Source organism: Falco biarmicus, chromosome 2, assembly GCF_023638135.1.
Source record: "Falco biarmicus isolate bFalBia1 chromosome 2, bFalBia1.pri, whole genome shotgun sequence".
Classification (NCBI taxonomy): Eukaryota; Metazoa; Chordata; class Aves; order Falconiformes; family Falconidae; genus Falco; species Falco biarmicus.
In genome coordinates, this window is record NC_079289.1 from 91527023 (window position 1) to 91539564 (window position 12542).

Consider the following 12542-nt stretch of genomic DNA (forward strand, 5'->3'; position numbering starts at 1 on the left):
TGAACGCACAAACGGCTGACACATGGCAGAATGAACTGTGCTTGAGTCTGTGACAATCTGATGAAGTGTCATTCATCAGAGGTCCTTAATAAGGCCTGAAAGAGCCAGACTTGTCACGTCTTTTTCCTGGTGCTGGGAGTGTATTCAATCAAACTGGCCAGAGGGATTCCATGATTTGGGCCATGGCATTGAGGTGAGGAAGAGGCAAGTACTGATGTGGACAGACAAAATCCCTGTTTAATTCCTTACCCAGAGTCTGTGTCACTGACTTTTCCAGGAACAGTCACCTGAGATACTGTCTAGCAGTCATGATATGTTGTAGTGATGCTTTCTTCTGCTTTCAGTTTATTTTCTTTTGGCTTTAATTTTTTCTTTTTTTTTTTAATTCATACCAGGACTACGATGCTATGGTGAAGCTGGTAGAAACACTAGAAATGCTTCCTACCTGCGATCTGGCTGATCAACACAACATTAAATTTCATTATGCTTTTGCGTTAAATCGGTAAGAATGATCGGTTGATAACGTTTGAAATCATTATTTTCCAACAACCATCATTTTGTCAACAACCCGATGAGAGTGAATCTGTTCCAAAGACCACCTGAGTAATCGTGAAAGACTCCAATGATACCAACGGGTCCTTGGTCAGGCTGAGATTGTTTATTCTGAGTCACTGATTATTCTGAATGTCTTGAAAAGTTTAGTGTGATAGAGTTGGGTTATGGGTAAGTTATTAAAGTAATAGATAATAAGCACTGCTTAATCCGTGAAAACACGTATCATGCATGATACAGTTTCCTTGAAAGGCTGGAAGGTTCTCTGGACCTGCAGGCACATTGCTAGACTAGGAAGCACAGAAATATTATTGAACTCTTATAGTTAGCTACAGATTTCTGTAGTGTCTATGTATAATAGTTACTTAATTTCTAAAGAATTTATATTAAGATTGCATTGAAATCAAATGAAATCACATATAATAAGAAAAGTAATTGGTTAGATGCAATCCACATGGTGTTAAAAATTATGACCTGCAATCTAACTAAAAAATAGTACTGGGCATTGTCAGGATGGCATATGTCAAAAGGATTAGGAACTAGAAAAGTAGTTCCTGTAGCGTTTTATGGAAGGTGGTCATAAGTCTGGTGCCATTTGACAGTTTCATCAGACTTAGGAGTAAATGCAAAATCATTGCTCAGAAAAATATTGGGTATTACTGCATCAGTTCTGTCTCGAAGAACAGTCTTCTCACAACATTTTGTAGATTGTCTTCTCTTAAAAAGAAAAAAAATATTTTCATGCAACCATTTCCAAGGTCATACACATAGGAGCAAAGAATGCAGTACATATCAACAGGAAAGTTCATAGAAAACAGTGATTTTTGGAAAGGATCTGGTGGTTTGTTTAATGGGCTGAGTGATGCAGTGGCAACTAGCTTGAAGTGATCTTTGAAAGATGTGGCAGTAAGTAATAGAGAGTATATGGACTATACAGCATAGGTGTGACTGATACTGCACATAACTCTAATGTCCATGCTTTTATGATAGCTAGCTATAGTCATGTTTTTTTGAAAGTTGGAATTAAATCTTTTTAAAATGCCTTTTTTTATTAAGAAAATCTTTAAGTTCTGAGAAGTGGATTGATTACAATAAGAATTATCTCTGTAAGAAGGAACTTATCAGGTGCCAGACAATGCCCAAATCTCTCACAGAAAAAGGAAACTAGACCCATGTTTGGAACCTTAACCCAAATTTAAATGAAAAAGCCTTTTTTTATAAGCAGAAGGGTAAATTATTTAGCTCTTGATACCAAATATATGAACATGGTTCCTACATATAATTCAGCTTATGTAGGTTTATGAATTTTTTAAGACTGGAAGTGAACACTGGATGTTTTGGTTCTCCACTTCTGGTGTCATAGACCATTAAATCTTAGCTGATTAACCATCTACAAGTCTGTTCACTTGTTTTGCTGAATCGTATCTTGCAGAAAATTTGAAGACAGAGATGCATTTATATAAATTGCAGTTTTCTCTGATATCACATCAACTGAGAGAAAATTTTCTCATTAGACTACTTTAAAAATAAAATAAAAATATGTACTTTAGGTCTAAAATTGTTACTGTACCACATTAAGGCAGTATTTTAAAGTAGAAGCCAGTGTTTTGGCATTTCTTTTATAAACCATGTTCTTGGCTGTACAGTTATTGTTGTTGAACATCATTGTTATTACAGAATTGTATGTTTTTTTCTACCTTATGATCTTATAAAGCTTCTGAAACTCAGTTCTCCTTAAGATACCATACTGATGGCTTGAGAAGTGGTTTCAACAAAAAAGGATTTAGCCCTATTTTTTAGAAGAAGTTTGTCCAACTTTTTATTATTTCAGGAATTTGACTAAGATGTTTAAATCTGCCAATAAGCATAATGCAAGGGTCATGCCTTGTCCTTAGGGAAATATCCTGGTATGATCAGGTTTTAAAGCTTTTTCATTTCAATGTGCATAATAAAATTGGCAAGATCTTTTGCATTCTTTGTCCTCAAATTATTTGTATTTTGAGCAGTATGTGAACCTTATACCATTAAATCTTCCATTTTGGCAATGCCAATAGCATCATGGTAAGACAAGGCAAAATTAATTACTCATGAACTCGCTTTTCCCATCAACAGGTTTCATTAAATTGATCACTAGCCTGAACCAGTGTGGCTCTCCTTGTGTTCTTCTGGGAACAATTTAAACATTTCTATGGATTTTTTTTTTCTCAGAAATAAATGGCCAATTTTCCATCAGTGAGAATGCAGAATTTGGCTTCTACAGATGTTTTTGCCTTAAACAAAATAATGGACAAAAGTCAAATGTTAAGACTTAAACATTTTCAGAACAAGTCCACTTAGTTCAAAATGACCCCCAGAGTGTTACTTTTGGAATCTTACTTCCATGGCAATTTCTTAAAAACAATTTTTTTAGTGAATTCTATCAAGATCTATTTATAAAAATACAGAACAATGTTTTCTTTTAATATTATTTTAATTCCAGCATACAGAACAGTATTAATGTTGCTCAGTGAGTCTGACCCTACTAGGAACAAAATACACGATAAGCAAAACAGAACTAGAAGCTGTAAGAATATCTGACCCTGCAGAAGTTAATGTTTGCTTAATTTCATTATGAAAGTGTGCCAGAACTGTGGTCATAATCAACAGAGACACTCATTCATTTATTTCCTTTTGGACTCTGTGACTGAGTTCTGTTGGCAATTAATTTCACTTAACATTTAAAGTCAGTGGTGCTCCAGTGCTGTGCAGAGCTAGCAATGTAGCAGGCAAGTGGTAGAGGATTGCTTTTGGGGGCTTCAGGTCTTTGCTGCTGCATCAGGTGGACACGAGCCCAATCTGAACCACAGTTGTGTGCAGTTCTGGGTCCAAGTTCACAAATTGTGCTAAGGGAAGGGACAGGGATGTTTTACTTTAGACTCACCACTGTTCCAGCCTAGCTGCATGTCTTCTGCTTCAGAGCCAGCCTGCATCTGACCTGGCTTGGATCATGCACAAAGCAAGCCTGGGCCTGCCTGCGGAGTACTGTGCAGAAATGTTCTAAAGCACTCAAAATTATTGTGTATAGGGAGGCAGTATTTTCATGCTAATTTCTGGTACCCTGATTCACATACCAGGTTTTTAAGCACAGCCCCTCTCCTAGATCACTATCTTCCTCCTTGGTTTCCATTTCGGAGCAGACTATCGAGAACATAGCAGATTTGTCGTCTCTTCTGTTTAATAAGAGGCTGATAACGGATGTTTGCAATGACAGGCTTGTGCTTGTTTCCAAGCCTGGGCTAAACAGGTCACTACCCTGGCTGCTTGTTTAGAACTCCTAGGGAGCAAAACACCGTTCCTTTACCAGTGTCTTCAGCTAATTAATTTTGACTCCACACACAAGCAGAGCAGAGTGTGTTCTCTTTTATCAGACATGGCTTGGTTTAAGATGTTGTTCCTTGTTGCTTCCCAGCTGAGATTTAGGTTTGATTGTATCTTGATTTAGGCACAGAATGGAACACATCTTTAGGTATGAGTTCAGTCTGAATGTGCAACATGAATGTTTCAAGATTTATATTCACAGCTTTGGTATGAATTAAGATGCTGTGTAATTGAGGGCTGGGTGTTTGAGTTGTAGATGACTGTTTACTTCAGTCCATGGATATGCCTTGCCTGGGAGGCAAGCGCTGTGTAAGGAGAAAATGAGGTATGAGAGCTGCCATGAAAGGATGTTCTTATAGTTCCAGATTCTTGACAACTGAGACATTTCTGAATTAAGGTTTCAGTTTTATTTCCTCTGGTTTAAATGTGTGTTTAATTGAAGGCTGTCTGATTTTTTTGAGAGCTTTGTCTGGTGTGGTGCACTGGAATAGCTGGAGGTCAACTGGTCAGTAGTTCAATATTTTGTGTTGATCTGCCTGTTAAAAATTTAACAGTGCCATATGCTAAGTAAATACACATTTATTATATGTCACAGCCCTCCACCCCACACATGAAGTTTTTATGGGTCTCCTCGTGTTTATTGTTGCAATACCTGAGTAATTTATCACTATATGGAGAAACAGAACAACAGTGTTTACTTACATTTACACATGTGGAACTAACACACAGATACCCATAGTCCGCTGATTAAAGGCTCTCAAATTGAGGTGTCTACAGTGTGACTTGTCTTTTAAAGTATAAAACATGATGAAACATATTTAAAAATCCCATTGTCTTAGACAATAAATGTGAATGAACCTTTATTAATTAGCCTTCAGGCTCTCAAGCCAGTGCTTCTATAAAATAAGGACTGCACATATCTGTGGCAAGTCTTTGGGTGAAAGGACCTGCATAAAGCTAGAAGATAGTCATGTGGGACATGTGGGATGGGCTCCACCTGTCTCAGGTGTATGATTGTCCCTTCTCCTGCAGCTCCCAGCCTCTATTCTACCTGCATCCCAACTCCTGAGGCAGGGGCCTCAACACCAATAGCAAATGCAAGTCCATGGCAGAACCTCACAGTAAAACCAGCTCTTGTATGAGATGAGCAGTAGTCATGCTTCCTTTAAACAAATAAGAACAACAACAAAACGCTACCACCCCACCACCACCCTTGATCACAAAGTTTAACTTTACATTGGCAAGTACGTGTACGGAGCCTGAATTTACATTGTAATGTTTACTTGAATTTCTGGGGTTTTTTTCTGAAACTTTGAGCTTTTACACTTTTAAAGTTCCTGTGTGTTGCACCACAGTTTGCATGTCACTATATTTGTTACTTTTGTCCACTCCTCCCTGTGTGAGTTCATGGGATTGACATCAGTTGTTACTGCTGGCTTTAGGACCTGGCTCTTGCCAGATGAGCTCTTTCATGTACTGCTTTTATAGCTGAGGTCTGTCAAGTGCTTATATTGACTCACATATAGAGGAGCTGGTCAATGACCCTTTTTTGGTGGCAGCTTTTACCCTGGGATTTGATGTCTTACAGAATCTGGATCTGAATCCACAGAATCTGAACACATGCAGCTATGCCTCCAATAAGTAATTTGCCTGAATATCTAGTGCAATGCCTGTCTTTATTAATGAAAAGAAGGTAGAAATACTACCTGCATGCATGGCATGGTGTTAAAACTAGTTCTCTAGTGTTACAGCCTTTTTTCTTCCCCTCCTTTTTTTTAATTAAAAAATCCAAAGATTCTTCTCAAGGGAGATGGGCATATAAAGTGATTTAATATGGTTTTTAATATATTATATATGCATATATTTATGTCTTTTATGTTTGAAATCACAATATTTCAATGCTTTAAAGTATCATGTGGATTAATTATAACCAACAGTTAAATTTTTGATCCATCTGGAATCAAAAGGAACCATAAACAGTAAAAGAAGATCTTAAAGTTTTCTTCTGAAAAAACTACAATTGTTTTCCACCAAGTCTTACATAAAAAGCAACAACTGTGATATTACAGTTTAAAAAAAAGTTTATAGGATACCTTCTCTTATTTAATAATTTTAGAATAAAATGAACCATGCCCTTTTCTGTGTTTGATATTGCCTCAAATTATCTAAAAGCATTGAGCAAGTCGCATGAGCAGTACAAATCATCATCAAAGCCAGTGGGACAGGAAAGTTTTGCAGTCCGTTTCTGTGAATTTTGCTTTCTTGTAATCGGATTAAGAGTAGCAAAAAAGGATGCTAGTTTGTTCTTTATTGGTTTATTTCCTGTTGCTGGAGTATATATATATAGCAGATAGATAAAATACAGATATTTGTAGTTAATTTAAATGCTAAGTGTGCCAGTCAGCTGGCTGCTTGCTTAGGATCTACTTCACTAATTTAGGGCTGCATAGCAGGTTTTTTTTCTCAGTACACTTAGGTTTGAGTATTTTCAAATTGACCTTATTTACCAGAACTGGAGTTAGCAATTCTGGAAGCTTGCAAAGAGGCCAGAGGGTATGCCAAATTCTATTCAAAGCAGAGTAGACTTTAAAACCAAACCCAGCCCTGGCCTGAGGCCAGAGCTGTGAAGACTTCAGTCTCTTTCCAAGGCAGTTTTATCTTCACTTATATTAAAGATGAGGGCAGCTGCAGTCACTATTATTTAACTCAGCATGATGTGTTTTAACAAGCAACATACTTCAATACAATAATAAAAAGGGCAATTAGCAAGTGAAGGGCATAACAAGGTGCAAGTAGAAAATCACTAGTAATTGTGAATAATAGTAGCCTTAGGAAATTATTCCCATTGAAAAACACTGGATATTTAAAATGTTCTGTTCTGCAGTTACTCAGATTTAGTGAAAAACACATTATGGGGTTCCTTATTTTATATGAGTGACTTGCATGAAGCACCTGAAGTGTATATGAGGGGGGAAAAAGGCTGTTTTTTTTCATTGTTGTAGCTAACTGCAGACTTTTAAGTTTAGTTCCAGCCTCAAAGCCCAATTCAGGTTTTTGTTTTCCTCATTCACTCTTCCAAATATTGAAGGTTCTACAATCAAATTACATCTTTGGTGAAATGTGTCTCAAGTCACAGATTAGTTTCTTGTTTTAAGTGAAAGTGCAAGTGTAATAACTCTTGTTAGTTGTTGTATTCCTCAATAATTAAGACTTTTTTTTAATCTTTTTTTATTGTAGTCTTTTGTAGTTAGTACCAGTTTAGAACATCTGTGATGGAGTCATTAAGGCATACTTAACTAGCACTGTCCTCTTTTATGCAAGAAAATTGAAAATACTTATTTTATTATTAATTACATATCATTACTGTAACAAAGGTTTAATACATGAAAATGCTATGATAATAACACAGTATTGTTTATGAAGACCAGTTATTTTATGAAAAGTGCTATTTTTACTAACAGATTAAGTTGTCTCACTGACATTTGCTCTGCAATGTGACAGTGGGATCAGAGTTTTTTTAAAATTGTAATATGTGCAGTAAACTTGATAGCTGCTTCAAGGCTGAAATCAGAAGATAAACAAGATTCATATAGGAATAGAGTGGAAAAAACAGGTTACCTTTTTTGAATGTATGGGAAACATTTTCAAAATTGTTTATTATGGTTTGATTTATTCCCCTGTGCATTGCTCTTTAAGAAATCTGTTTGTTTTTAGAGGCCTTAAAATAATAAGAGAAAATCAAATCAGTAAGTCAACATGAAATATAAAGGTGGATTCCCTTGAGGAAATTACTTTTCACTGGCATGTGGTTTTCTATAGTATATAGTCTTCTCCAGCTAGACAAATAGAAACAAGCCATACAGAGGAAGATGTGAACAAAAAAGGTGAAAAAAAGTATTGTATCAGCTGTTACTTACAGAGCAAGCTAATTCTTGTCCTTGGGAAATTCATGTCGTTCCTGTTAACTTTGCTGGACAAAGGCTTGGTTCACTGAGTGTAGTTCTGGCTCCTTAGCCATGCCAACACTTTAAAGCTGGTAAAATTAGTCTGTGAAGCAGGAAGATTTTTGTTTTAGGGATATTTGAAACTAGGATTCCTTTTAATGACTGCAGTGGAGAGAAGGATTCGGAGAAGAGAATGGGTTTGAAGGGGAGAAGCCATGAAATCAAAAAGAGAACAAAAATCTGCATTTTGCTGTAAGGCAGTGTTATTCCAGGTGAGAGGCTGTGATATGAATATATCACAGAAATATATGTTTGAGAGCTAGGAGAGAGAAACAGATGGGCATACTGGCTCAAGGCATAACTCCTTCTAGCCTAGATTGTGATCTCTGACAGTGGTCGATAGCATATACCTGGGAAAGAGTATGAAGACAGGAAGAAGCATAGCGATAAATCTCCCTAAATACTCCCACTGCTTCCACCAACCTGTGGCTCAGCGACTTCCTGAAACAATGGTGGCAATTTTTGTGTTTGTCAAGTAAATTTGGGAAGGGAAAAGGAGGATGGGTTTGTAAAGAATCTGCTTTCTGCAAATGCTAATTGTTTGCTGGTTTTGTAACCTCACTCCATCAGTACAAACTCAGAGAAAACTTGTACAAACTGAAGCAAACTTCAACAAATTATTGTGCTTTGGAGGGGGAGAGGCCTGGATAACTGGGAGTGGGGGTGGGGAGTGCATGGGGGCAGGACTGGCTTGTGGAGGGACTGTTTCTGGTGCCATTAGCAGTTTATGAATTTTTAATCTGAGAGTGTCTTGGGTCTCTTAAGTACCAATAGCTGCGGAGGATGCTGTGAGTACAACACGAGGGAAGAGCATGAGTGCATCTTCGGGACTTACTGCTTAGCGGCGTAGTTGTTTCCCCATGGAAACAAGGAAATGTGTCTCAGCAGCACAGAGTACCTCTGGCCTTCAAAATCCAAGCCACAGTTCCGGTGACTGAATTTGCCACGTTATGGAACAGCAGCTTCTTTCTGAGAGGGAGACTGTGGAGAAGTGGGGGTGGGGAGAGACAGAAAAAATCCTGTCGTAACTTAGTAGTAGAAAGGTTGTAAGTGTATTGTGCTTTATGGAAGACATGGTATTGCTTCATTTTACAGCTTGCCCCTTGACTTCAGAGGAAAGTGTCTCAGCTGAATACCTCTCATTATGAGTAAGAATGTCTGACTCCAACCCTGGGTTAAGACGAAATATGACAGAGGGGTGGGCTGGAGAGCAGGAAATTAGACCATGATAAAAAAACGAAGTTGCACTGTAACTTGATCGTACCTCAGTTCTGCTTGTTCACTATATGTATTTATATGCGCATGTTAAAAAAAAATATATATTATTATGTGCTAAGCTATTTTCTGCAGGTTTGTAGCCCTACAGAGTGATTCAGAGGTGCAAAGGAGGAGTGGATAGTTGGGCAGGACAGGAAGACTGGTAGAAGAGGCTTGTGTAGAGAGGGAAGTGAGAAGACTGCTGCTGTGATTGAAGAAGCATGGTGGAGTAAGCAGACAGATAAATCATTTGGCAACATTGCAGTGAGCAAATTAGTAAATTGGCAAGCAAATCAGTGAGTAGTTTCTGGAGGATACAAACTATCAGGCAAAACTAAACTGGCAACATAACATCCAGGCTAATTTAGAGGAAGTGATTAGAGGCTGTAAAGGTGTCCTTCAGGACAATTTTTTTTTCAAGGAAAAAAAAAAAAAGTAATTTCTGTCTGAAAAGCTTAGTTTGTTGAAGTTTTCTCTGTAGAGAAACCATTTCATCCCATTGATCATTCTCTTCATTTGATTTTCTTCGCTAATCCTAATAGTTTTCTTTTTCCAGCACAGCATAAAACTGTACACAGTACTGAAGATTAGTGTGCTGGGTATTTGTAAAAAGGCATCATGATGTGTTTAGTTTTAAATTAAATTATTTAATTTTTACTCTCTGTCCATTTCCTTTTAATTTCTAGCATTTTGCTTGTGGGGGAATTTTGCAGTGTTTTATTGAGCACTAGGATATTTTCATAAATCATCTAATATTTTGAAGTAACTTGAAGATCTCTTTCCTCACTGGCAGTAGCTTTTGCAGTTATTGTCTTCATGTAATTTAGACTGATAGTCTTTGTTTGGTTTCTGTGCGAGCTTCCACAAGGCAAGGTTTGTAGGGAGAGAACTAAAATGTGCTAACAAAGAAATCAGTGGGGAAAAATTAGTATTATTAACTGCTTTCCCAAGGCATGTTCTTTGTTTTAATATCGTTTCAAAATACATTGTAGTAGTCTTTTTTTTCCTAGCTCATTTACCATTAAAATATATTTTGTAAGGGTAAAACTGTATTTTGAAAGAATTTTCAGTTTGTGATTAGTGATTTTAAAAACTACTCCCCCCAAACTCAGACAAACCATGAAACTCCTATTTTAACTGCATGTGTATGCAGACTTGTTTAAGGTAGGATGTATCTTATCCAGATATAGAGAGGCTGGCAGATTGTATGTGGAAGAGTGCCCATGAAAAATACTTGTTTCAAAATTGTATTTAATTCCCAAAGTGACTAGTTTGTGTAATACCGTGAAGAACACATGTTTCAGTGCAAGCTGGCCTGTAACAAAAGAGCAGTAAAATAAATTGGTAGGGTCCTTTCTGTCGCAGCCTACTGGGATTCTGCTCTGGCTTATAAAACTTCAGGGGATTTTCTTCGCAGAATCAGTCTCACCTGGTGCACCAATTCACTCCAGAAAGATAACATTTTCTGCCTTTGTCCTCATGACTCTACATCATAACACTCAGTACTTGAGCTTTCCCTGTTCAGAGAGGCTGTGGCATCTCCATCCTTGGAGGTTTAATAGATTCAGCTTTTCAGGCAAAGCCAAGGTTGCCATGGTCTGGTGTTGGGAGATGATCCTGCACTGAGAAAGAGATTCTATTAGATGATCTCCAGAAGTCCCTTCCAACCAGCATTTTTGTGATTTGCTCTACTATGGCTTTGATTGGGGCTGGGTAGGGTGGGGAAGGTAATGTATTTGATACTGGGTAAGAAAAATAATGTCAGTGCTACAGCCTTGAAGGGTTTAAGATAATCTCTTTTCCTGCATTGGTAACACTGCAGACCTGTTCCAAGACACCTTGAAACAAATTACAAGCTGTCAGACATGCAGATCTGACAAAGTGTGGGGTATGAAATAAAAGATGAAAATCTATCTTGGTCCTGCGTAACAAGTTCTGCATATTATCCAACAGTATATTTTCATATTGACTTACAGAAGTTGCTTGTAACCTAAATTATGTGATTTTTCCGTTGTTTTTTTTCTTGGTTAGCCCTCTCTTAGAAAATGGTAACTGTTCCCAAATTTGTAGATCATTGTAATTGATGTTTGGTTTGCATTGCCTAATAAGCATCAAATTCTGCTACTGTGAAAAACAGTTTTAACCTGATTTTTGTTTAATAATATCCTGTTAGATTTAGTGTATACTTGTTGTTTATTTTAATATATTTTAATTATGATTTTTTCTTTATCTTACAAGAGGTAAAAGCCTTTTGTTTTTATTTTAAGTCCTCTAGTACACTGTTTATTTAGAGCTTGGTCCTTTGAAATGCTCCTACTCTTGTATTTGTTGTGTACAGGTTTGGCCTTTGATGTCCAGAAGTGATGATCTGCATAGTGTCCTATTTTGAGCAGGGTCTTGCTTTATGCATTGATTTTTTACTTTAAAGTTATGCTTTTTCAAGCAGTACATAACACCTCTTTATCTTATCATTAGTATTTAATGTATTTCCAACAAAGCAGGGTCAATTCAAAGTTTGTCTTGTCTGGGAAGCAGTGATTTTTTTTTATTTTCTTTTTTTCATGTTGAAGTAGTAAGGTACTAGTTGTGCATTTCTTGTGTTTCCAGCAAAAGCTTGAACACATGCAGACTTCTGTGACCATGTTACACGTAACCTGGGAGCTGCTGGACTTAGATTTTATGACCTGATTTTATTCTAAGCTCTGTTTACTCAGCTTTCTCTGTGTTCATGTTAACACCAGTGAAACTTAGGTTCTCTTACCTAGAGAATCTGGTTAGTTCAGAACAGATTTGACTAGAGCAGGCTGACCTGTGCAATGGATTTACACCCCCATACACACACTTTTTAACTTCTGTTTATTTCTTGTAAAACTGAAAAAAGATACTTTTTCCTTGTGTGGTCATTAGAGAAGACGAGTATTTCAGAACAACAGTCAATCTGAAGAAAAAATGCTTTAAAAATATTAAAGTACTCACTGTGAAAGTTTACACTCTGTCCATGACATCAAAGGTAGGATAAAGCCTGCACAACTAGCTACAAATCTGTTTAATCTTATTAGATGTTCTCATCACCTAACATGCACAGAAGCATGAATTTTGCTACAGATGAGTTGTTATTGGTCTTATTGCATCAGCTGATTTTCTAAGGAACTGAGCCACTTTACAGTAAATATTAATCCTTTCAGGACATGCAAATAATGAATTTACCAGAAAGCATTATCTGCTACTGGTACTGCTGACAAAGTAATTGTAGTACTTGTAAACCTGTTCCTGGATACCTAGGTAGGGATCAGAAAATCTGAAAAGGGGTTGGTAAATATTTTTAAATCTCTCCAGTGATTAAAAAATGTCTTGAAGAGGCTATTACTTTTA

General features: G+C 37.0%; 1 protein-coding gene across 1 annotated transcript in view; it reads left to right on the forward strand.

The window, feature by feature from the left end:
- MAP3K15 (mitogen-activated protein kinase kinase kinase 15) overlaps positions 1–12542 on the forward strand; it is an 87266-nt gene that overhangs the window by 39929 nt on the left and 34795 nt on the right. Inside the window, exon 6 of the mRNA XM_056328847.1 lies at positions 396–502. Coding sequence (XP_056184822.1) covers positions 396–502 — 107 coding nt within the window. The remainder of the gene's footprint in view (positions 1–395; positions 503–12542) is intronic.